Genomic DNA, 26,679 nt, shown 5'->3' on the forward strand with positions numbered 1-26,679 from the left:
AGTTAGAAGCTTTCAGAAGACTTCAGTTTGAAGTGTTAACACCTTTCAAACAATTCTTTTCTGTTACACAGAAAGAAGTCCTTCAGTTTGGTGCTGATAACATACAGTATAGCGTCAAGATATCCAGGAAAGTCTCAGATTTATCTGTGCTGATGTACAGCACAGCATGAATGGGTGGAAGGTACTAAGTCCCAGGGGATGCTATGTGTACTTCTGGTATTTGACAGACACTGAACCATCCTCCGGAGGCAGTTCTCATCATTTACATGGGAAGTGCAGACCTACCTGGTACGTACAGATCATCACAACAGGAATTTCTGTTGCTGTCTATTTATACGTTTCACAGAAATCCTTTTGGAGGGCCTAATCCATGCCATGCTACTCCAAATGATGACAGTTCTAAGAGCTGAACATCTAATACTGTCTGTCTATCAATCTTTCCTTCTCTGTTTTAAATCAGAGAAAGTATAATTTTATATATATGTATGTAAATATACATATCAAATGAAGAATTCTTGTGATTATTTGGCAATCCAGTAGGTTTGATCAGTGCCATTTCTGCCCAGTTCTTGTGTTAACGCTACCACAACAGAGGGAACTTTAATCATAACTCAGAACGATTCAGAATAGGAAAATCAAAGAGCAGCTTACATGGTACAAACTAGATCTCATCATCTGGAACTGGTCTATCAGTTTCTTATGCAGAGGACGCATTTCTGGATGGACAAATTTCTCATGGACGGCCAGCCCCACTCCTAAGACATGCACCTGTTAAGAAGAAAACAGCAGAACAGAACTAAATAAAGACTAAGAGAGAGAATGGAAGCCTTACCATCACTTCTGTCAGCGCATAAGGGAGTTCTGCTCAATATTCCACTGTTTATCTATAGGACTGCTGACAAGCAAGTAAGCCCAGAAGACCTAGCAAGGTTCGTATTACATCACCAAGTACTTCAAGTGTGAAACAAGTGCATTTACGCCACAGTGGGTTACATTTCTTGAAGACAACTGTAGAAAAATCCCCAAAGACTGATTCTCTCTCCAGGGTTACCAGCACGGAGTCCTCATGATTCACCAAAAAACCAAAACTAAAGCTAAAGGATGCTCTGATAACCGAGCTAAACAGTGGCAGCACTGCCAGCTATGTTTGCTCCTTCTGCAGCTCATTACTTATTTATAAAGGTCACACTTTCAAAGGTCAAACACACAATATTAGTCGCTGAAAGAGATTATATCAACTCTCAGATGAAGAAAGCAGACATGATGGCAGGTTTACAATGTGCTTGATTCCCTACACGATCAAACCTCTGTACAAACAAGAGCTAATTAATCTTCAAACATCCTCTCGAGGATCGAGGGGAGATAAACATTATCTTTACTTTACAGATGGGAAATCTGTGAAGCGATCTGTTGACAAAGCAGGCCCAGTAGCTCCGCTCAGACTTGGCCGCATTGCTTAATGGGGTTTACTTTGCCAAACTTTCCATTAGCAGGGATGTGACTGTCTGATTTCACTCCCATCAAAGCATCCAGCCAGCTTTATCTACTAAGATGTTTTGTGAAGATACTAAAGAAAAGCAGAACTGTAGATAATATAAATAGACATTAAGTTCTCCCACGTGGCTCTGCCAGTTGAATGTGGAGCCTGACCTGTCCTGATTCTATCTGTGAAATTTACTAGGAAGACATAACTCAAAATGCCAGAATGAACAGCAGGCTTGAAGCGTGGCACGACAACTACTGGATCATAAATGGAGACAAACAAATTTAAGCACTGTCAGCTGAGCTTCACCTAACACTGCCCAGGGTGACTGGCTGGTTCAGAAACACCTGATTACCTCCCCTCCTTTATGTTTAAATGTGCTTTAAATCTCCTGTACTCAAATTCCTTGCTTTGTGAATGGATCAACTGGAGCTGGTATGTTCAGAGCACTGATGAATCCAGAAACCACATTAGAGCAGTACCTGTTCCTGCATGAGCTCCTTGAGCTGTGTGATCTTCTCTGCATCTCCGGGGTGCTTTGTGATATAATCTTTATCAAAAAAGGCCTGTCAGAAAAAAAAAAAAAGGAAAGGAAAGCCTTTCGCTTAATGGAAGGTGTTTATAATGACTCGGTGTCAAAAGACAAGAAGAAAAAGTTCAGAAATCTCAGGAAAACTAAATAGATTAGGCCAATAGCAGGAGCTCATTTTACTGCTTTTAGCACTCTGGGCTTCAGGTAAAGCTGCAGGTTTTAGCAACCTCAATGACTGTTGCTAATTTAAAGGAACCAGCACTGAATAGCATCAGGCAGGCCTCAACTCTGAAGGATCACGAAGCTGATCCATTTTCTCTACATGATAACGATGGGCAATATTACTAATCCCTGTACCATCCACTTACTTACATTTTATATCATTTCCTTCACAAAATCTCCTCAGATTAATAGAATTAAATGAGTAAAATGGTAACTAACATAAAAGAGAAAAGAGCATTCTCTGTGTGGCTTTGTAGGGAAGACACATCCCGGACCCCTGGACCACTGCTGCCGTTTGTTGCTATTTCACTCTAGACTTACCTTTCATGATAAGAAATCTAATTAGCAGCTTGCAGAAGAATACATCAGCTAACATAGCAGATAACATCAGGTAATTTTAGGGTCTCAGTGAGTCTGAAATTGGGCTAGCCAAGATAATGGTTAGGTAGCAGGAATTCAAACACCACTGCAAAATGGACTTATATTATAAGAAATATTTCTTTTGTGCTGCTACTTCACTCCTACACCTGCCAGCTCAGGGCTTCCATCTAACCCAACTTTCACTCTTAAGGAGCTGTACTGCCAACCACACCTACTTTAAGGCAGTATCCCAACTCCACCTTTGGAGCCTCCTGTTGACACACAGATACCCAAACACTGATGCAGAATAACCAACCACAGGGTTTTAACCTCATATTCAGATAAAGTGCATGAAAATTTCTTATCTTCTTCCGTGACATGATCCTGGCAACAAAAAGGGAAATAAAACTGAAAAATATTGATACTATATTCAGAAGCCTCACTTACCTCCTGGTATCGTGCAATTCCCCCATTCACAGCCGCATCAATCACCCCATTCAGACACATGCTGAGAAGATTAATGTTACCATGCATTTGTTTATGCTGGTACTGGCTTATCAGCGTTCTCAACTCCTGGTTTTTGTTCTCAACCACTTGAATGGCATTTTCCAAAGGACTTACTTCAACCTTAAAAGCAATAGAACACACTTTAATTTCATGGATGCTTCGTTGTGATTTATTACCTTCCTTGTAAAGGAACACTCCTAGATGGTTCACTAATCTAGTTTTCACTTATAGCTAAGTTAGCCAACTTCATTGTCAGTAATGTTCTGCTTCAGGTCACAGAGTTCTGATAACTTCTACCTGTAAACTGAAGACATGGTAACAATGCAATTATTTCATCTTTTGGCACATTCTCCCTTACACTGTCACGTTCCCCTCAATAATTCTCCCTGGCTACATTCAGCAATTATTTAAGCTAAGTGATGTAGAAAGGACATTAATTGCTGGTAAACTTTATCATTTTAAATGGCAAAATTTCAGCCAAAGGAGTTTTCAGTCTCCTATCCTGCGCCCTCTGTAGGTCCTCATTTCAGACCTGAGCAATAAGAACTATGAATGTTACCAGTTCTCTTCTCTCCACTTCAAACCAACGGGAGATGCCAGGTAAGCTGTGAGTCAAGGTCAGAGTGGTGCGTTCAATCCATAAACTCTGCAGGGAAAGATTGAGGGATGTGAGGTACAGAGTCAATCACAATCACACCATCTATACTCTTACTACAAGTAAGGGAGGGCAAATGTCAGAGAATATATTAACCTCAAAATCAGTAACATACTTTGCAGTGTGTCATGCTGATAATCACTTAAATACCAGAAAATAATTCAATATGCTCTAAAGCAACACATTCAGCATTTCAGTCAACAACCATCGGTTGAGTTTGGCTACCAGTTCTGTCATGGGAGCCAAGAAGATATTGTGAACATCTATGATCATAAGAAAAGGAATCCAGCCCATCAAAAAGCCATCCTTGCTTCAAGATGCATTTCTCCCGGCGCTCCAATGACTCACCTTTAAACTGCACAATGCACCGGATTTAGCAGCTGCTCGTTACTGATGTTTGGCCACCAAATCAAGATTACTTGAAAGGCTCTATTAGCACAAACTAACAAGTCAGAATTTGCCTTATTATCACTTAAATGCAGTTTGCTGCCTGCTTGTACCTTAAACTCGTTGTCCTTGTCCTTCGGGCCTTTGTGGAAAGGCCGGTCATAGCGGAACTTGCGGATGTTGTTGACTCGGTAGAAGCTCTTGATGCGGTCAGGGACGCGGTCCATCTGCAGCACGTCGATGTTGTCCGGGATGGGAGTCACGGCATAGATCTGTAAATCTGCAGATTGCCTTGTCAAAGAAAGCCACGGGACAGAGAACAAGAAAGCTGCCTCTACCGCAGTAAGAAACAGGATGAGGTCAGAAAGCCATGCTCCTCTTTGTTTCCCAACACCCTTCTTTGCATGTGAAACAAGAGGACACAGCGTCAGAAATTCCTGGGGTACCCACAGAGCTGCAGTACCTTACAGGGCGAGATACCTGAGGACGCACATGTTTTCGGATGCCTCACTACATACTATCTAGGTCAGGCAAAATAGCCAGATCCTATTCATTTTCCCTCAAGCCAGGTGCTTCCCTTCTGCAGGCACTTCAGCAAATCTTTGTGCCTCCATGTATTTAGAAATAAGTATTTACTATTTACTTCTGGTAAATTTCATCTTAGATACTACAGCTTTGTGTGCAGGCGGAAGCTGTCCTATGTTCATCAGGGTAGTTTAACTGCTGTAGTCTTAGTGTTACAGACAGGGCCTCTTGTACAACAAGCGCAAACAAACCTATGGAAGTAAATATACAAGCAACCTTTTCTGTCTGTGAAAGCATCAGTAATACATAACATTGGAGAGTGAAAAGCACATCTTATGGAAAATGAGTTTTATAAAATCAGTTTTATCCATATCCAGCTCTACCCAAGACAGTTCTGAACTAAGACATGCAAGATAATCAGTACCAAAGGCTGACTAATTGTTTGCCCTCCCACTGAAGGATACACTGGGCATCGCATTGTAATATAGAGTCGTCTGGGTGGTTTGGATGCTGCATTGCAATGGCTTGTGGGAACTCGCTCAGCATCCTCTGCTGGAAGGCTTCCAGCCTCTCATAATCGTGGCCCCGACACACGTATTCTTTGTTCTGCAAGAAGGACAAGCACAAATGAATCTCCTTTAAAGTCAGGTTAAATGCAGTTGGCTGTTATCCCACTTTAAATTTTACTGCTTCAGAAGGTGAGGTAAGAGATCAAGTCAACAAGCTGCCATGAGAGTAAAATGTGCAGATAACATGGACGATATACTTTATGTCTTTCTTTTCCATTACAGTGTACTTCATCAACTGATGAGTAAGGAGACCGTTCTACTCAACAAAAAGATACCTTTGCTCCCTACACGCGTGGCATTCGGCCCTATAGATTTGTCTGATCTGCTTTTCAGCTAACTCAACAGGGAGTATTATTGAATCAGACCATATTGAAACGCATCAAGCAAAGCTTAAGAGTGGGTCACCAACTTTGTTGTTCTGCACTGAGAAAGCTGCCATCAAATGCAATTTCCATGAGCTGGGTAAAAGCCCGAGGATTTCACAGAACAGAGGGAGAGAAATATTGAACCATTTACCATCCATCTCTAGAAAGGTGCAATAACAAACCTCACAAGCATCATCGTTCAGTCACTACTGCACTGTCACACCCATACAGTCTGCTCTGACCACGCTGAGCACGGCTGGAACATTGCTGTCTACAGTGGAACAACACAGAAGAGCCTCCCCAAGAATTGTGGGTGGCCACTTAGCACATTTCACTTCAGCTCTTGATGGGCAACATTTCCTCTCTGCCAGTGATGGCAAGTTAGCATTTAAAAGACACCTCTTGAAGCATTAAACCACCTGCTTAGAGTTCTTGGATGGTTCTGAACCATCCTGAACTCTGACCAGCAGGAGACAGCATCTCTGATTGAACGTGGAACGATGTTTGAAGGTGAGTCTCTTCAGGACACTCACTGCATTCTGTTCTCATTTTTGATCTCAGCTATTGAGAAAACCGTACAGCCTATAAATAAAGTTATTGAGGTTCTAAAAAATGTCCCAAAAACACACCAAGGCTGTATTTAACAGACTCTGCACATAGAAGCAATACAAGATCTCGGCACATGGCCTGTCAGTCCTTACTTGAACTTCTGGTAGGAGAAGACGTGAGTTTTAATTTATTTATGTAGGAAGGACAGAAGGAGATGCAGGTTCCACAGCCACATAAACCATGACTTCTCCAGACAAAGGGTCTACAAAGTCACAGCTGCAGAAGAAAGGGGCCGTTTTCTGCCTTAAACTACACAACACCAGAAAAATAAAGAAGTACATGAAGTTGTTCCATCACTTTCAATTGCTCTTGTATCCATCTGAAAATTTTAAACCCATGTAAATCCTCGTCCTCTCCAGAATGGCTGCTACAGAACTCTTTACAGTGTGATCCATGCAGATGCTGCTCCTAATGGGCTTAGACCGTGCTCCACAATGTGCGGCCTGCAAGGATCATTAGGGAGAGAGAGAAAGGAGGAGGGTGCACTCGAATGAGATTTCTATGCCAGTAATCTGCTATCAGAAGTAGTGCTGCTAAATATACTTGCAGAACTAGCGATGTATTTTAATCTCAGCTAAAACGCAGCAGAGGGAAGTTTATGAATGCAATTTTCAGAATGCATACCCTGTGAAACAAAAATGGCAAACAGGTTTGCTTTGCTTTTTGTACCTTATTACCGTTATTACTCAAGAGTGGTGCCGTCTCTTGTCAATCCCTATCTCTAAAGAGAACACAAAACCAAAACCATGCTGCTCCAGCCCCTGAAAGCACGCTTCAGGTTAGCTTGGCCTGTCAGGCTAGATGGCATCTGCCATCAATTCTCAGGCAGCTTTTCCAGAAGGTGTCAGATTATCTTCCCTCCTTACTCCGAACCAACAACAAGAAGCTGTATGAACAAACGCCTCATTAGGAAGGGAAAACATTTTCACTTCTTCCATGCATCTCAGACCCCGCTGACCCTGCGCACAGCAGCAGACAGTAAGCTCCAAGTGAGAACACATACGGAGAAGCTGATGGGCTTTTCTGCTTAATACAGGAAAATTTTTGCCTGTAGAGAGCAGAAGAGCATCATCAGTGCAGTACTGGAATCATTCTGTCATGTGGGACGTTTTTAAAAGCACGATAATTTGGGATGAAAGTTAGTTGAAATAATGACCCACCATCACTGCAATGGAGCATTTTGCTTGATAACAGGTAAATTCTGCTGACGTGAGATCGCCAAAAATACACACAGGCATCAGTCAGATTTCTGATCTGTGTTCTAAGAATATTCCCAACGAATGACGCCCTTCGGATCTGTCAGAAAGCTGCTCCTGCTTATGCAAGTGTACAATATAAAACCAACAGCAGATGTCGTATCTCCACAACCAGAATTCAGAGCCGTGGCAGCTACTTGGAGCCCGGCCCCGCTGTCACACTGTGTGTAACTCTGGCTTACCCGCAGGAAGAATGGGAACTTCCGACCATAAAAACCAACTCTGAAGAACTCGGGTTCCAGGCGCTGCTGCTCCATGATATTATCGTAATAGGTGGCTTCCATTTTCTGCAGGGGAAAATGACAGCTGCCATCAGACTCTTAAAACCGCACCGAAACCATGAGAATCTGGAGGTGCAGGACAGCACCAATTCAACTGCGTTTGCCTTCATTGAGTTGAGGAGCATGAAAAAAGAGAAAACATAATTCAAGCTTCTCCAGCTCTGTATACCAGTAAGTGTAACATGGAAGAAAAAAGAGTTTGGAAGGAGGACTTTTCTTCAGTCCCAATTATTATTTCTATGGCACTGTGCTGGCATTGCATCAGGAGCAGAATTTCAAACCCCCCCCCCGCCAAATAGAGTGTCTGAAACACTCACAAGGATTTCATTACATCCAAAAAATATGGCTTTCTAAAGAGAAACACCAGTTTGATGTCATTGCTTCCACTGCGGGGAACCCTCCCAGCAGCTCTGACTCAGAACACTGCGCCAAGGCTTTGTTCCTGGGTCCACACACATTACCTCCTTCTGTAATACTGACAAAGTCCTGAAGTCACGGTGGGGACGTGTTAAGTGAGGTGAACAGAATAAGGAAAACCTTGAGCAAGGGGGGAAATTCAATCCAGTTCAGATCAATGCAGATTTAGGGGACTCAAACAGAAAACAGATCACGTACGGGTGAACAAAATGATGAGCTGAACAGGTTCCACTGCTGAGCAGATACTCCTACCTACCTGCTGATTAAAGCCAATTAACAAAAAGGCAAAATGAACAGCTAATTTACTGATGTTTCAGCATTTCCTGCACAGGAGAAATGCTCACACTTTGAGCATTGAGACTTTAGATGTCTTTGCAAATTCATCAAGGTTGTACACAGCAAAACTTTTTCTGATGACAGCAACAACGCCACACATCTCCCCCAGCTGCCTCAGGTTCAGTTTTAGCAGGGCATCACAGCTTTGAAAGCTGACAACAATGCCATAAATGTTTGCTTTTTCCTTTCTGTTTTTCCCTTTCCCTCCTCTTAAGTCAGCTGAGGCAGATGGGACCTGGATGGTTCTGGAATTAAAATGAAATAGCAATGCATTAAAAAAGGAAGAAAAAAAAGGATGTTTCTGGCAGAAATACATGTAAAACAGGCAATTGCAGCAGCAAGTCGAGATCCCCTGCATGTGCTGTCCTTGTTTACTGCTGACAGACCTAGGAATTACCGCAGTGGGCCCACAACGCCACTGTAATGAATCCATGGCAAAGAGTTCTTTGTGGAGCTGGGTTGGTTGGTGTTTTAAATTGAGAGTTTTCTGAGAGGTTGGCAGAATTCCTGACTGGATGACAGTGTGCAAGGAGAGGAACTGCTGCCACGTACCCGAATCCAGCTGAGGCTCTGGTAGTCGTAGAGATTTTCGTACTGCATGGCCAGCTCTCTGCACAGCGGGATTCCAAACTCCCAGCTCTGCAAAACCAAAGCAAATCACACTCACAGCAACCGGTGTCTTGGAATCAAGAAACAACCAGCTGAGAGGAAGACGGGAACTCATTTTAGGCAATTCATTAGGTACGAAACGCCAGGGTTTAAATGAGAAAATGCAATGTGATGAAACAGTTTCCATAAATATCAGATTGGTTCTCTCTTCGAGATGGTAATGGAGGCACAGATCCCACTGAAATGACACACATGTTTTTGCTGACAGTTCACTCAGCAGATTGGGAACCTCTCTGCAGAAATAAAGCTAACATTTTCTTACTGATAAATTCTGCACCCACCCAACATCTTGGTTTTCTGCACACCTTGAAGTACAGACTCCCAACAGCTGGGGCCCCTCACAGAATCACAGTTGGGTTGGAAGGGACCTCAAGGATCATGAAGCTCCAACCCCCCGCCACAGGCAGGGCTGCCAACCTTCACACTGAATACCAGCCCAGGCTGCCCAGGGCCCCATCCAACCTGGCCCTGAACACCTGCAGGGATGGACAGGGCATCCACAGCCTCTCTGGGCAGCTGTTCCAGCACCTCACCACTCTCAGAGTAAAGATCTTCCCTCTGACATCCAATCCAAATCTTCTCTCCTTCAACTTAAAGCCATTTCTCCCTGTCCTGCTTTTATCTACCCTTGTAAAGAGTTGACTCCCCTCCTGTTTGGAGGCTCCCTTCAGTCCTGGAAGGCTGCAATGAGGTCACCCCACTGCCTTCTCTTCTCCAGGCTGAACAAGCCCAGCTCCCTCAAGCTGTCTCTGTAGGGGAGGTGCTGCAGTCCTCTGAGCATCTTTGTGGCCTCCTCTGGTCCCTCTCCAACAGCTCCCTGTTCTTATTGTACTGGGGACTCCTCCTGAGGCTGCTCCTTCCTACTGAGAACATAAAACCCTCAAGTGATGAGAAACTCCAATACAGAGATACATCTTCAGAACTGACATGCATTGTTGGACTGAGTACTGAAAGCAAAACTCACTTCTTTAACTCACATTCTGCACACAGTGAGTCTTTTCTGGCACACCACAGCCATTGCCATCAGAGGAAAGGAAGAAGGAGGCTGAGTTTGGGCACACACACACACACAAGGACAGACTTCCTTGTCGCCTGTGAGCTTTTCAGAGTGCTCATTTTATACCTTTCATCTGAAATCTCCTCTTTTAGCACTTTAACCTGCACAGACTGGAAATGCACTGGAGGCTGTTTCTCAGCACTCTTATGTAAAGGACCTGGAAGCCCCAGGTCTCAGCTGAACCTTTATTAGATTATTTTTATGCATTACTGGCTTAACTTGCCTCTTTTCTTTTTAACTGAGACTGTGTTGCAGTGAAAGCAAACTTAGCCTGTGAGACTATGATCAGCAGCTTTACAAAGAGTAATGCTGTGAACTACTGTTCATGGTAATGAACAGGAAGTAGGAAAGGAGCTGAAAGAGCAGCTCATTGACTGCCTGCATAGAACTTGGGGTTGTGTGATCTCAAATTAACAGCACTTTCACCATGGCTGTCAGTTCATACAAACAGATGCACCAAGTTGCGACCAGCAGCATTATCCAGCTATGTGCTTGTATCTGCTAACACAACTGCCCACGCACTCCGCATGCCAATGGGTTTCAGCACAGGTATGGTATCAGCACACAGGCTTCCAGCCTTCAGGTGATCTGTATTTAGCCAAAAGAATGGAAAAGACAAATCTCTCCTATGTCACCTGGCCAGGAAAAAATGGCTTTTGTCACACTGCATAGAAGCAGCCTCACTCCCAAATGGGATGCTGCTGCTAAAGCCTACATGACTCTCCCATCTGTCATCTGGATAGAAGCAGAAAGATGACTGGCTTCCTTTCAGTTGATCCTAAGGACGCAACCTTTTCTTGTTCCTTTTCTGATGTGAATTAAATCAACAATATGTAACCACATCTTGCTTCTATTTATACCAGCTCTTTCACATGTTCTCTCATACTATTCCTGTCATCCTGGCTCAGGCTTTCTCTCTTCCTTTCAATCAATTTCAATGCAGAGAAATTCTAACGTGCCAGCTGAATATTCTGTTGATAATGATGCAATGTGTAAGCGGAAGAAAGCCAACATACAGATAACTTGTTAGAAAGAGAGTGAGAGATATTTGACAGTAAAGCAGAACAAATGGACATCTGACTCACTGGGATTCTCCTTTCTAACACTGGTGACGTTAATGATTACTGCCTTCACAGTGCAGAAATTGAATATGCAGTTCCATGAGCTGCACAAGTGTCACTTTCCTCTAAAGCATCATCAACTTCCCCTCTCAAATAATCTCCTAATGTCTCCACTGTTACTTTCATTCATGAGTGCTTTCTCTTCTGCTGTCTGATCTGGTTCTATGTTCTGTATTACACCCTTCACTCTGAAGCAGGTTCACGAAGAGTTTTATTGCCGCTTTACACCAGCAACTCTCGTTTGTGCTGCTGACTGCACGCAAGAGGCACAGATAGAGACAATCAACCTTCATGAATGGAGGCCTTTATTCACTTGCCTCCCAGTGTGCCCATTTCTTTTGGAAGTGTGATTCCAATTAGTGTGCACGAGAGAAATTAGTTCAAGGGTTTGGAACAGAGCACATGGTCTAAAAATGAACTGCTTTGGAAGCACAGCGTTGGGTCTCTCGCAGCACCTGGCTGGAACTGAGCAGAATGCACACTGTGCTGCTGGGAAGGGATCTGGCCAGAATTCTTATCAAGAAAAGCTAGCACTGAACTGGGTAGAAGAGAGCTGTGAAGTTCATAAGCTGCTGCTGTCCAGAAAAAGGATCATTTGGGTTCAAATTGTCCCATTCAATTTCCTTCAACTAGAAAACCTTGAGTCCTAACAGACAAAATGACTGCTGATATCTGTGAATGAAACAAACCCCACATTTCAAGGTATGCACCTCCACATGGTCACAAACTGATGAGAAGCAGAACAAGAAGGCAGCAGGAAGGAGCATGCACAGTGAAGGGTAGAAGGCTCCTGGAGCATCTTATTACTTCCCTGCCCAGGGCTGCTCCCAGCAAGACCAAGACTGAGAGCTGCCCAGCTGCCCTGGCCATGCCTCCGCTCGCCGTGCTCCACCTGCACACCCTTCTGTTGTGCACACCTTGTACCCTCTGCTTTTCTCCCTCACTGCTGTGAGATCTTCCCATGAACAAGCACAGAACTTTCACACCTCCTCCATGCAGCTCTGACCCCTTTACTTAATGGAAGATACCAGAAGCAGAATAAGAAACTATCTGGATACGCAAGAGTAGGACAAAGAGCAACACACTCCATTCTTCAGGACTCAGGGTGTGCAGAAGACAACCTGCCAGGTACAAGCTAAGCAAGCTGCTCCCTGAGCTGGTCCCTGTTACACAGCAGCAGCAGATCTGGCTTCTCTCCATCTTTCAGAGCCCAAGTGACATACACACTGCTTAAGTGGATTAGTTCGTCATTCAGCTACCATTTAAAAGAAAGGAGGATTAAAGCGCTGCCAAGTAACTCCGGAAAAGCCCAGCAGGAAAAAAATCCCCAAGAGGTTAACGCTCCAATCTGTTAGGAGATTTATAGCAAAATTAGATCCATCAAGTCTGCACTCACCTTTAACTGTATGGATGGCCTGTCTGTCAAAAACACAGGCTCAATTTCTACAGAGCCTCTTTGTGAAGCCTGGCTAAACCAGGTGGTGCAATACTGCCACATTTACATAAGTTAATAACTTAATTATTTAAAGTGCAGTCTATAAAGCTGTGAGATTTTCTGAACCTGAGCAGAGAATCATACGCAGCATTATTAGGGAAGATCTATTTCTGAGCCAAGAAAGATCTCCGGATGATGAAATTGGACACTCCCCCTCACAGGCACAGACTGACTTCTGTGCCCAGCTCTGTACAGGAGGCCTCCGCCAGAAGCAAACTGGAATGTCAACCTCATACGAATGAAAACCCATTTCTATGTAATGCCACTGTCACTGCCATCATAGGAAAAACCAACCCTGAGGTGCACATACAGATATTACCTTCCAGTAATACATGCTGGATGGTTTATTTTCCTGGAAAAATATGTGACTTTGACAATGTTCTGACAGATGATCTCACTTCCAATATTCCCCTCCGAAATAGAACGCAGCGATACAAGCAACTGCAGCACCTGTCTGCAGTGACCTGAACAGTTACTCATGGCAGGAGAAGCGAACCAAACAGAAGGAATCAAAACGCATCCACTCTTGTGCAATGAATGGAACTGCACGTTAAGTGAAGGCCACTTTAGAACCACAGTGATGCTGAAAAGGCCTTACTTTTTTCATATGGATCTCCCACAGTTCTACCTACAGGGCATTTACTTCAGGAGGGTCGAAACAGACCAAGTCCTTAAGTGCAAAGGGAGCCCCAACAGCACTTTGCTGTGCTTTTTCTATAACTGGTGTTCACCAACCTCTGCCACATCAGGTGACTTGAGCTTTGCTTTACAGGTATTGAACTCCTGGGGACCTACCTAAACCAGTCCCAAATGTTACGCATAATGAAACACCCACATCCATTTTCTTATCTGTATTTCGCTCTAAAGAGCCACAAAGCAATTTGTCAGGTTACTAAACCCTTTCGGTACAAATCTACTTCCAGACTACTGAACTGAGGTGATAGCCTTGCAAGCTCTAAGTCAGGAAAAGGGAAGGAAGCTGCTGGAAGAGAGAAGAAGTTGGCATACCTTCCCTTTGTTGAAGTAATGGATAATCTTACGGCACAGACCTTCCTTACGTTGCCACTCTGACTGAGATGGGTAATGCAGGAACTCTCTCAGAGGTCTGTCCTCCCACTGAAGCAACTCACAGTACAGAAGCAAAGTAAATGCAGCCTCTGTTGGAAATGCAACCATTGAACACCGAATCAATGACGACAAATCATTAACAGGTGGATTATAACAATACTTTTCCAAATAAATTCAACAGATGATAGAGAATAAGATTACAAGAACCAAAACCTTTCGGGGTAGGACTTCAAACAGCCCCTGTCTGGTGCCTGACTAACCTGTGTAGTTCTCAGCCTGTAAGTGCATGTCACACAGCTTGTGGATGTAGCGGATGTACATCTCCTCCTTGTTAATCTCTGACTTATAGAAATTCTGCAAGAGAAAGAGAGCTGTTACTCTCACATTCTGACCTTCACAACAATCAGAGGTGCCCATGTATGTATAAAGGCACTGAAAAGAGAATACATTATTAACGTAAAGGGAAAGGACTCATCCTTTTTGCGCTCATGCAGATTCAACCCAGCAATGTTAGAACTACTTTCAAAGTGAGGGCAGTCAAACATGGAAAGAAAAGGCAAGAGTTAGTGGGACCTCTGTCACAAAGACCCTCAGAATGCAGCTGGGGGGGGGAGGTGAGACCTACAGCACCCAGCTGCAGGCAGAGCTGGAGCACGGCTCCCAGGAGGTCCTCTCAAGCTCTGCCATTACGCTCTGCCTGCCCTGGATCCTGCACCTTGCTTGACACACATTCCTACCCAACCTTCCCCCCCCAGCGTCAATTACACTGCACAAAGAAGTAAAGCAAACATCCTTACCATAAGGTTAACTGTGCAACCGATTTTCTTGTTCTCTGTTTCATCGCCCTTCATGCAGTCCCTAAAAAAGCACCGGAATGTCACAACACACATCTGCAAGATTTCCTTTTGCAAAACCAAAACAGGAGGCCAAGCTTTCAAAGCAGACACTGAAAGCTTTCCTGAAAGCCACAGCGCCAGCTGGTTGGTGGCTGGAATCCACCTGGTATCAAAACCCATCAGCAGAGTCTCTGCCTCACAGCTCTGCATGGGACTCACCCAACTGCCACAGCACTTTTCACACACATAGGCTGGGCAGCTCCAAATTTTGATGTGGTTCCCTCTTTTGTTCTGCTCTGGGACTGAAATATTCTGCTGCTTATTGGAACTACATTAAAAAACTGTTATCAGTTCCTGAACTAAGTGTGAAAATGAGTATCTGCATATCAAAGTTGCACTGACAGTTGCAGCAGAAACAAAGTCAGCTTCCTCGCCTTCTCTTTTGACATGTCTCATATATCTGGTCTTGCTTAGTTTTACTGCAGCTGTTGTCAAGAAAACAAACAGCAGATCAGATCAAAATGGTCAAAAAAGAACCAACTAAAAAGCTCAGCAAAGGATTTGTGACTGCAGAACCACCGGGCCCAGCCACACGTTTTCAACTCTGCTGAGCTGCAGAAGAACCAAATAAATACCGGGACTCATCAGCTACAGATAGAAACATATGGGTCAGTTCTACAGAGTTTCTAATTGCCAGCTGTTCCATAAAAATAACTGAGTGTATGTGTGTGTATCTTACATGGTGTATACAGCATCTTACAGATAACCTATAGCACTACATACATCGACATCTCTCCAGCTCCTTACACACACGCTGAGGACACCCCACGCTGCTGTCAGATACCTGTAGTCAAGCAGGCGCTCCATGAGGCGAGTAACCGACGTAACAAAAGAGATCCCAGTCTCCCGCCACGTCTCCTGCTCAATCTTCTCCAGCAAACTGTGCAGAGATGAAAAGACAGCAGGTGAGGCTTCTGCAGAACCAGCGCTGTGTGTGCAGGCAGTCGTGGACAACTTGGTTTCTTCCTCATGAAATAAATGAACAGAATGACTGTCTTACCTGGGATACGGCCCAAAGAGCTGGGTTCTACTCCAGGCAGCATGAAGCAAAGACAAGGAAATTACAGGGTTGACAAGAAAAGGAAAAATACCCTCACAATGCTGCGTAAAATGTGTGACAGAGAGCACTGCTCGCAGCTACGACAGATTGCTGAGCTGTTACCTGCAGCTTCACTAACAGCACACACAAGTCGGGAGCCTGAACTTAAAGCAAATTGAAAGTTCAATCTAAACCTCTTGTGGTGCAATTTGCCTTTCTGGTCCTCACTAGAGTGCCTCACGTGTTTAACCCCGGAACACTCCAGGAATCTCCTAAACTGTTTCCACTCCACTTTACTGCACTTCAACAAACATCTGGGAATCTGAAGTCTTCCCTGAGAACAAGTGATGGTGAGACTCCTCCTAGATGCCTGTCAAAGATTTCATCCAGCTCTTCATCCTGGTTCTGTAACAGACTCCCAGCACAGCATCTACCTCATGGGCCTTAAGGTAAGGCTTAAATTCTGCTAAGGATGCCTTTGGCTCACTGGAATGTTAAAAGACTCAGTGTTAACTGCTCTGCACTCTCCAAGTCCTTTTGAAATAAACTAGGGTCATTAGAAATGTAATTTAGAGACAGCTCAGCAATCAAAGACAACTAAGTTGGAAGCCAGATTTTAAGTCTTTTGTTCATCCTTACGAGGATTGCACATTTGAAAGGGAGCGGAAATACAGTCGTGAAGGACTCTGCAAAAAGCAGCTTACATCTGCTGAGCCAACTCGAAGCATGACCTTCAGAAACTGAAAGCAGCAAAGGAAAATGCAGAGGAAAATCTCTTGCTCTAACAAGGCTGACTTGCTAAACCTTCTCCAACTGGTCCTAAGGCCATCATTTTGCATGCTGCCAAGTAAAAAGAAAGGCCCTGGCACCTCCAGCAAATCAGTTTTTTTTTGCAGGGGGATGATAACAACTTACCTGCACAGCCTGCTATTGGATTCTACACAAGACACAGAAGAACACATTTTTTCTCTTTTCAGAACTAGCATGACAGAGCTCTGTTTCGCTGAGAGCTGTGTCATGAAAAGTGCCAGAACGCCCTTCAATACGTTCTCTGAAGATCAGCTACTGCAGCAGATGACTGCTTTGACTGCTTCAGTGACCCCACACAACACAGAGTGAGCAGAAACTGGCATAGCTTACAGCAGGCTGAAGAGTTCTCTGTAGTTCTCGTCACCTTTTCCTTCGGACACCAGGCTGTCCAGCTTATCGATCAGCTCCGCTTCCACCTGGATGAGAAGCGACTGGTTACAAATCGGCTGCTTGTGCAGGACAAGTTCCAAACGCTAACAGGACTGGAAGAACATTTTATTTCTCATGCCCTGGAGCCTTCCCACTTCTGTGTGTGAGCAATTTATTTCTCTGCAGCTCAATTAAATGGAAACACTTTTCTTATTCGGCAATGGAATAGAAGGACTAGAATAAAATTATCCATTTGCTTATCAGAGTCTAAATGAACATCCCAGGGGAGGTAATGCTGCTTCTTCCCAGGAGTTTCTGATGTTCATTCCCTTATCAAATAAATCACTCTGAAAACACTTTCTGTGAGCAAATACATCAAACAAACTACAGCTCCTGTCAAAATCAGAACATCCACACAGAGAAACTAATTTATGGCAGGATCACCACCAGCCTGCTGCCATGGTTCTGCCGGTAGGTAACTGACTTCTTTTCTCCTCACCTATGATGCGATGAGCACATCGCACTTCCCTACAAGCACAGGAAACACAGCTTGCTATTAAGCGCACTGCTTAAATAATCCTGAGTGGCCTGTTATAATTTTGTGAGCCATGCCTCAAATTTACTGTTTTTATACATCTGCGTGACAACATCTTCATCCCCATTGGACATGGATCAACAGATATTCCTTGCTTTTAGCTGGGTACAGACAGAGCAAGCCCATGAACGCTGCCTGGCTGGGAAGCTGCCCCACCTGTTTGAAGTTGCCGTTCTTTCTCTGCTCCCAGTCCATCATGTCATGGAAGATGGGAATCATGATATTCCGGACTTCTGGTTGCGGGACGAGCGTCACACCAAGGAAGGGGCCAATCATTCCCGGAATAAAGTGTATCTTATGCTCCCCTGGACAACACAAAGCAATGGTGATTAAATACAAGCCCTCGTTTTCTGCTGCTAAAAAGAAGAGGTGCCTCTGTAAGAGTGACAGCATCAGACCCAGCACAAGAGCACAGGCACAAACATGAATGCTAAAGCATTCTTTTCCTAGAGAGACCGACACGACAGCACGTTGCTTTATGCCATTCCCTGCAGAGGCTCTAAGAAAGTTTTTAATTTCACTACAAAAGCCTTCAGCAAAACCTGCCGGCGTGTTTCACTTGCAGAGGAATTCAAGTTGTTAAAACCAACTAAATTAAAACTCGCTGCCCAGGGGGCAAAGGGGCCACGGCTATTTCTGATTTATGAAGGAAAACATTTTGAAAAGGTTGGTGAGAGCTGCTCTATTTCACAGAACGCATTTAGATCTCGAAGAACTGCAGAGCTCTTCATCCTCAGTGCTGAAAGAGCCACAGTGCTGTAACTGACCTTGACTTACACCAAAATAGCACCGCTCCTCAGCAACAGGAACGCAAGGCATTTTGCTAACAATGTGCTCTGTGGTTCTGCTTATTGTGCAGCTACAGAGAACAAACCAAAACAGCCCTATCTTAAACAACTCCCAGTGACAAATATCTCTATATCTATAAAAGGCTTCTTTCTTCCTATTTCTACTATGATTTTCCAGTTACTTGATCCCCAATATACTGGAAAGTATCCTTTTTCCTACCCTTACTGAAGATCCTTCTATATTTCCTCAAAAAGCATTTTGCTGGCTTTACTGGTTAAAGCCTTCCTTGGTTGTATTTGAGTAGGACGTACTTAAACTGGTAGGATTTCATTACTTCAAATGAAGATGGTGCAGAAGAGGATTTCTGGCAGAAGAGAAATGCTTCCTGGTTTTACAGACACTAAACATTGGTTGATGCTTAAAAAAACCTACAAAATTCTAACAGAAATCAGGGGTTACCTCAGCTTCAATTATTAGGACAGAGAATGAAGAGTCATACCCAGGTTCTGCCACATGCTGAAGAGCTCATATGCCATCATCACTCTCATATCACCATATCTGAAAGAGAGGAGACAGATAACTGCCTAATAGGAAAAAAATAGACCACAAAATGCAGTGACATTCAAAAAGACTACAACAGTTAAGCTGGAAAGAACCCACGAAGATCATCAGGTCCAACTTTGTGGCTAGCCAAAACTTAAAGCACTGCATTATGGGCACTATTCAACCACCTCCAACATAGAAAGGTGTGGAGGTATCAACTTCATTCACATTAAATACACATTCAAGTTAAGACAGAAATAACAAACAACTGACTTAACACAGAGCACTATGTTGGGAGATCTACTTATGTGGAGCACTTCCACATCCCAACTTCCAGAACAAATCACAGAGACCTGCAGTAGAAAAAGAAGCCCCAGTTTTTCAGGTGGCAGAAGAGACTGGGAAGCTGACAAAAGATTTTCTTACTTATCTAATATCTTCTTTCTCTTAGCTGGTGTGGCATTTTCTAGTTGGAGGCTTGGTTGGTTTATGAACAGCACTGCCAGGCTGAAATAAGAGTTCCACACCTGCAACACAGGAAGGAAGTTTTATAACATCACTCTTCAAGGAACAAGTTTTAACAAGCACAGGAAGACACCAGAGGACAGTTTAAGTTGGAAGGGACCACGGAAATCATCTAGCTCCAAACACTTCCCGCTGTATCAGGTTACTGAAAGCTCCCTCCAGCCTGGCCTTGAAAACAGGCAGGGTTGGACACCCACAGCTTCTCCGGGCAAACTGTTCCAGTGCCCCACTGCCCTCTGCCTCTTCCTCCTCCTATCTCCCCTCTTTCAGTCCAACACTGTTCTCCCTTCTTCTATCACTACTGCCAAACTATGTTTCTTTGCAGGTAGGATTCTTCCTGTAACCATGACATAATGCAATCAATATATAACTTAAACCCTGAGATACAAAACACATTCGGATTCCAATGGATAGGAAATAAAATTACAGAGGCTAATATATTTACTCTTAGCACTGATGCTCAAAAATGACTGAGCTTGGTTACTTCAGCAAAGTTTAGCGTTTGCTGTCTCCAGACTAAACAGAATTTATCCCTCAAAAAACAGAGATTACATAATATTGTGAATGACGGTCCTATAATTTAGTGTCTTTTCCCAAAGAAATGAGGCTTATGCAATCATGCTGTGTGCGTGAAGCCTCACGTCTGGCTGCTCTTCTTTAGTAACACCAAACTTGTTTCTGCTTTCATCAACATCGGGCAATATGGAAAACACTCTTTAGAGTCTGTATTCCTCCAGGGTTTAAGTCTACAGCCAAAGAGGGAGACCCCTGGGAGAAGATGATGATGCAGAGCCCAACTTCAGAGAAAACCCTGCTTGAGTCGGTATGTTATGAGCCTTGTCTTTGTAAGACAACAGCTTCATCAGCTCTCCTGCTAAAGTAAATATCCGAATGTCCTGTTCTACTTCCCCCAGTCCAGAGAAGTTCTCTTATCAATTATCAACCTTCCTCAAAATCAAATAAATGCTGCAAGTTTAACCAGCTAACACACAGAACAGCTCTTGTTCCTTTGGTGCTACTAGATTAAAATGACATCACAGGAGATTCTCAGTATCAGTCCTTACTTTAAAGTCAAAGTCCGTTTCTGTGAAATTCTTGTGCAGTGCAGAAGACAGGTACTGAACTGTTGTAACTATGATACTGCAGTCAAAAAGAGACAAGAAAAGAGGAAACATTTGAATCTGAAGTATCAATCACCCTGCAATACTGTACGAGCTGATTCTACTACACACACAGACACGCACCCTTCATGGAATTACTGCATACTGTAGATAAAGCTTCAGCAACATTAAGAAACAACAGCAAATCTCTGACTCACATGCAAGCTATCCTTCTAAAAACGCTGCTGAACATATTTACCTTAGCCTAAGAATTTAGAACACAATAGTGCTGAAGGGGACTAGGTAACTCAGGCCATATGAAGTAACTACTCTTCTATGTGCATTTTTCTTGCCTTACAAACTTCATTTCATCTGAGATCCTTAAATACTGAAATCCACTCCTTCCACTTTTCGTTGCGCTGTGAACTCACAGAGCTCAACACACTGTCCCTTCCTGTAATGGAAACCCCTCCACCTCTCAGCTGGTCGTGATTCTATAGCCAGTTTATCTAACGCAGCAAGAGACAAGCAAGTAATTCCAGCCTCTGAGTGTTCATCGTTCTGCTGCCATTTCAAAGAGCGTGGTACTTTGCTTAACCGAAGGAAGAACAATGAAAAAATTAAGCATTAAAATGGCCACTGGCAACTCAGTTGAAAAATAAGTCTGTGCCATGTGCCTGGTGTCACCGCTGGGGTTTAATCCTCTTCTAACGTACCTGAGAGCTTCCAGGTATGGTAATGATGGCTGTTCGTGCCACCCTTATCCTCAGTGCAGCTACTTCAGCTTTGGGTTTAAACCTGTAATTTTTGACACCTTTGCTCACTGGTCGACCATAACAAACAGAACGACAACTGGAAGTCCCAGTTTGGTCCAATGAGTCAAAATAAAGGCAGGATTGGGATAAGTGCTGCAGGGTTCTGCCTTGCTCACAACATTTCAACCCAATGAAACACACCGCATCACAGGTTTTGAGTGCGCGGGAGGAAAAAAAATCTGATATAGAATGATGGAAGTTTATACCTGCTTCTCTACTTACTTGCTGGTGAGCAACCTCATCACCATCCAGTCTCGAGGAAAAACACTCATTTTCATGAGGTTCCGAAACACACAGAAAATCTTCAGGAGGAATTCCTATTGCAGGGGTGAACAAAGGTCATTAGCAGCTCAGATCTGTGCTCTTGATTAGAAGCAAACCCTAAGCTCAGTGCACCTCATTTGAACACTAAGCCATCCATGTGAAAACATGCTAACAACAAATACTGGGATGTTGCTTTATTTGCATCTAATACAAACTGCCTGGATTGTAGCTGTTTAAATCTTAACTTTTACAGCGAGACAAAAGTCTTCCTTATGAGTATAATGCGTGAGGGCTGCTCTGAAAGTAAAGCCTCCTGTTTTGATAGGCATGGCAGTGGCAAGAGGGCAACAGCTGAAGGAAAAGGTAAGGAGGGAATGTATTTTGTTAGATGAACTGAGAGCTGGAAAAAAAAAGGTTGGGGATATCTTCAGGCTGTTGTGCTGCTGAGCATTTCATTATGGCTATTTATTATGGCATATTTCATTATGGCTACAAGGACAAATTTCCATTCAACAACAAATCTTTACATTGGTTTGGCGTAAGAACGATAGTTTATAGAGTCTTAAAAAAAATATGTAATGAGAATTAATATGAGTTAATTTACCAAATCATTTCCCCATGAGCAATTCAGTTATCTGAAAGGCAATAATCTCAAGTAATCACCAACCTGAGATACACCAAACCGTGCTACCAGCAGGCAACAATTCCACTATCTCAAATGTATCTCCCTGATTTATTCAGCCCCTCTACATGCATATGATCTAGAAGGACTGTTCAGGAAGGTCTTCTTACTGCTTCTCCTTCACAGATGTTAAGGCAATGTAAGTTCCTGCCATGTCACACTCTTCTCATTGTCCTTAATAATTAAGTGCCATGCTAACCAAAAGCAGGCTATATAAAATCTTATCTATAAAGTTATTCTGCCTCTTAAATGGCCTGCTGTCTGAGATATTCCTCTTTCCTATGGAGGATGAGAGAAAAAGTTGGTTTCTGCTGTTTTGAAAGGTGCCATTTCAAAATGTCGGTGACAAAAAAGCCACCTGAGAGGTCTGTGTCCCTCATCAACCACGAGGTCACAAACAGCCACAACTGAAGTTAATGATCACAAATTTGGGAAGGGTGCAGAAAGACAAGTAGCAAGATTGCTGCTTTTCCAAGAGAGATTCCATTCGCTGGAGACATCTGTATCCCAGAACAGGTCTAGGACATTCTTTTGACACAACATCTACTATCATAGGAGGGAAAGGAAGGTTTATAAAACCAGAGCGCCAGAGAATGGGAATGATCAGCACAGCAAGTGAAGCCTGAGGATTCCCTCTGCTTTCTCATTGAGTGGATGACCCGCAAACATCATGTTCTGCTGTACCTTTAGTTCATCCTTGCTTTGGAAGTTGTCCAGTAAGTGCTGGAAATGAGTGTCTGACATCTGACGAAGCAGAGATAAAAGACAGGACACGTATTCTCCCTGTTGGCCGAATGAGAAATTCTTTAGATCAGACAATCTGAATTTTTGTGCGTATAAAACTCAACTCGGGGTAAGGTATAAAGGGAGGGGTCTGAAATGGCCCCAATGCCTATGAGAGGGAAAGCTATCATGCACAGAGATTACAAATCCTGCAGGCTAACAGCTCTGGAGTGACTCTCAATATACAGGAACACGTCTCTTAGGGGCCCACCACAGGTGCTGTTTTTACATGGATTTTAACAACCGTTGTAGCCTAAATGAAAATCATATAAAATTCTTAATGCAGGCATTAAAGAATGTCCCAAGCATGCAGTTCCTGACTATCACCTTCTCAGTTCCTACATCTAACAAAGGTGTGACTGCTGCTCATGCAGCTGTACCAGGAATAACGTAAACAAATTCACTGAGATACTGAAAACAGCACAGCAATAACAGCATGGGATCGGTACAGGCTACCAAAGGCGTCTGGAATCTTGTAAATATTTGGCTTATTAGTGCTCACCAAGCTACCTGCTGTCATAGCTACAATATTAACAGCATTCCATTAACATACTCCAAATGTAGCCTGGGTAGGCCTACATGAGTTACAATTACATTTCTGGCCTGCAAAGCAGATGCACCCTGACCAGTTACCACAGTATCCCAAAGTGTTTTCCAAAGATGGGCTCCCCCATTTTACATATCTGAAAGTAAAGCACAGAGAAGTTAAGCAATTTGTCCGAGATAATGAGCATGGCAGCGTCAAGAAGGTAAGGAGAATGGCTTCTGACCGCCACTCCCCAGGAAACATGCAAACCTCTGTCTAATGGGTACCTAAAAACAACTACACCTACTGCTGTGCTGTCAAATACAAATTCAGGAACAAACACGGGGGTATCCTGTACTTGGGACTTCCCTTTTTGGTTTTATTGATTCTTACATTGGCTCCAGCATCTACCCAGAAGCTTTGACATAGGATGTTCCAATAAACTTTACAGGGCTGAACTTCGTTAGGAAAAAAGGCGTGCTCTTGCATGTATGGTGGCAGGTGGTAAATAACAAAGCCAAAAAGCAGAAGGAAAAGGAAGATGAGATGCCACTGGATGCTGTACAATCTATTAAATCTCTCGTTCTTTATTAGAGCTAATACAGAAAGGTACCACCTTTCCACATGTGTGAACAATGTGCCCCACTGTTCACCTGCCTCTGAGGTTTCAGCCATTTAACAAAAAAGCAAGACTAGAAAAGAGCCGTTCTGTGCAACAGCTTAAGATCACACAGTGCAAAAGGAGTCCTAGAGATTCTACCAAATAGACCAGGAGAGGCTGAAGTAGCGAGGGTAACGAATCCAGAAAAGCTTATCAGCATTTCTGTTCTTTCTCTCCTGATTCATGTCAAGGAAAAGGACTCTTCCCCTGGGTGCACAATGACACACTACACAAAGCGCTGGCTTCCCCCACTTCTCCCAACAGCTCGACTTAGGCTCTGCTGTTTGCTTTTCCAAAGCACGCTGTGTTTCATTTGCAAGAAATAATCAGTGAACATGAATGAAAGATCTCCAGGGCCGTGCTAAGGCACTTGTCCACTTTGGAATCATGGTGTTCTCAGCCTTAGGAATCACAGTCTGAAGCCTACTTTGGGAGGAAGCCCTGGGCAGCAACCCAGTTAGTGTATGCCCCACGTTGTGATCACTGATTCTCAATCACAGCTGAAAAGATAAACAAGAAAATGATCTGGAAAGCCACAAAACTCTCCTTTAGTTCTACTGCTTCTCGCAGACCCTTCTAGCACAGAGGAAGGAATAGATCTGTCACTTATTAAGGGAAAAAGACAGAGCCCTGGGCATTCATGCAGGAGAGATGATAATGAGGTGCAGGTGGTGGTGAGGGACTGAACCAAAGGTTAGAGAAGCAGGAAATAGAAACTGATTGTTAGTTACTAACAGTGATTTCTGCTGTGCACTGCGGGCAACGCTGCCCTCTTACCGCCTCCTGAGACTGCGATTTACTCATGATTGTTAGCAGAGTTTGTAAAAGCACATCCAGGAGGCTTTCCACCATCATCTCAACCTCCTCCACGACATCTCCCTCCTACAGTAAGCGGTGAGCAAACAGACAGTTAGAGACTGGAGAGGATGGATTGGCAGAGAATTCTTTGAGCCGGCCATAGCACAAACACCCACTCTGGCAGAGACCTCCACAGTGGAGGTTCAAAGGAGTACAAACAAATTCAATGTGGGTACCAGATGCTGTTGTGATGCCCGTGTGTCACCTGCTCCCTCTGACAGAAGCACTCAGGGTGACAGATGTAAAGGTAAATCTATCATCAAAGATCTGCACACATTCTAGAACACAACGGGGTCAGATTATGTTCAGTGTCCTTTATTCTATGGCGGCATTGATTTAGCTTATTACCCTGATACCTTTCATTCCATTCCTTCCACACAAAGCAGTAACTTGTTATTAGAAGGACTGAGTGGTACAATTTATATTTAGCACTATGAGCTTCCTCCTTCAGAGTCAGGTGGGGAAACTTCACCACCCTCTGTTTGTGAGCACTGCTTTAAATGATCGAGTTACCGTTTGGATCCGAGTATTACATGATCATCCAAGCAGGGCGTTTAAACTCAGCAGCAGTTTCTAGAAGTATGTATGACTTCATTGATTGGATAATTCTAGAGTATTCACTTAACGTGAATCATAAATTGCTGGTTAGCGTCCCTTGCAGAACTACAAGTCCCAGAGCTGCGTAGGGCTTTTGAACTTCACTGACATCTAAGTTCTGGGCTTGGATGAGGAAAATTAAACTGTGTCAAACTGGGTAAATGAATATGCTTTTTTCTTCTCCTAACAGCAAGAACACTGTGTAATCAGAACGCTTTGACTCACACATACAAAAGCAGACCCCGATTACAAATGTTCTTTTGCTGACAGAAAATGAGCAGAATTTCATTTTCAGAAGGATCTTTGCAAAACCTCAATTAACCATCACCAACTCCCTCAGCCTTCAAATTAATAAGCGAGTGATGGAATTAGAAAGTCAAGGAGCAGATTACCAGAGAGCTGGTCTTGATGATGGAGAAGATACTACTCAGAATCCCTGAGCAGATAAGTAGCTCCTTCTGCTGTCGTAGGTGAAGGTGAATGTGGTGAAGAACCACAGGAAGCAGGATGCGCCGGGACTCTGAAAGAAGGAAAGTGAGATCACAGTTCCTACAAAAGATACCTGAATTTCAATTATCTTCACTCTGTAGCTTTTGTGCATCCAAACTTGTTTGCTGATAAACAGCAGATTTAATTTATTGGTGCAAATTCTATCATACCGCAGTAGAACACATTTCCAAGAACTGTAAATGAAGAACTAACAGTACAGCTCATTTCAGGAATAAGTGAACTCTTCAGTATCGTTTCAGCTCAAAAACAGCATTTGTGAATTGATACTTGTGGATCCTGATTTCCTAATGTTTAGACTTCTTCCTCACTCCAAGGTGCTTTTCAGACCCACTGTCACAGCTAAGAGAGCTTCGCAAATATATCCCTCTTGGAAACCAGCTAATTTTTCTCATTTACCTGGCTT

At 43.5% G+C, this 26,679-nt stretch overlaps 1 protein-coding gene across 9 annotated transcripts in view; it reads right to left on the bottom strand.

Annotated features, from left to right (window-relative positions):
* The window catches only part of DOCK3 (dedicator of cytokinesis 3), a 140,264-nt gene that overhangs the window by 16,691 nt on the left and 96,894 nt on the right, over positions 1-26,679 (bottom strand). For 7 of the 9 annotated variants that reach the window (XM_072347580.1, XM_072347581.1, XM_072347579.1 and 4 more), the window contains exons 25-46: positions 26,159-26,286; positions 25,047-25,193; positions 23,026-23,124; positions 21,618-21,712; positions 20,545-20,620; positions 19,382-19,482; positions 18,912-18,970; positions 17,780-17,928; positions 16,990-17,075; positions 15,811-15,837; positions 15,595-15,690; positions 14,712-14,772; positions 14,175-14,268; positions 13,855-14,003; positions 9,057-9,143; positions 7,653-7,757; positions 5,136-5,277; positions 4,260-4,426; positions 3,664-3,750; positions 3,045-3,224; positions 1,966-2,049; positions 652-768 (exon numbers count right to left, since the gene is read on the bottom strand). In XM_072347580.1, the coding sequence (XP_072203681.1) occupies positions 652-768; positions 1,966-2,049; positions 3,045-3,224; positions 3,664-3,750; positions 4,260-4,426; positions 5,136-5,277; positions 7,653-7,757; positions 9,057-9,143; positions 13,855-14,003; positions 14,175-14,268; positions 14,712-14,772; positions 15,595-15,690; positions 15,811-15,837; positions 16,990-17,075; positions 17,780-17,928; positions 18,912-18,970; positions 19,382-19,482; positions 20,545-20,620; positions 21,618-21,712; positions 23,026-23,124; positions 25,047-25,193; positions 26,159-26,286 (2,336 nt within the window). The remainder of the gene's footprint in view (positions 1-651; positions 769-1,965; positions 2,050-3,044; positions 3,225-3,663; positions 3,751-4,259; positions 4,427-5,135; positions 5,278-7,652; positions 7,758-9,056; positions 9,144-13,854; positions 14,004-14,174; positions 14,269-14,711; positions 14,773-15,594; positions 15,691-15,810; positions 15,838-16,989; positions 17,076-17,779; positions 17,929-18,911; positions 18,971-19,381; positions 19,483-20,544; positions 20,621-21,617; positions 21,713-23,025; positions 23,125-25,046; positions 25,194-26,158; positions 26,287-26,679) is intronic. The other 2 variants (XM_072347575.1, XM_072347574.1) reach the window with 2 other exon arrangements.

This window comes from Excalfactoria chinensis, chromosome 12 (genome assembly GCF_039878825.1).
Source record: "Excalfactoria chinensis isolate bCotChi1 chromosome 12, bCotChi1.hap2, whole genome shotgun sequence".
Lineage (NCBI taxonomy): Eukaryota > Metazoa > Chordata > Aves > Galliformes > Phasianidae > Excalfactoria > Excalfactoria chinensis.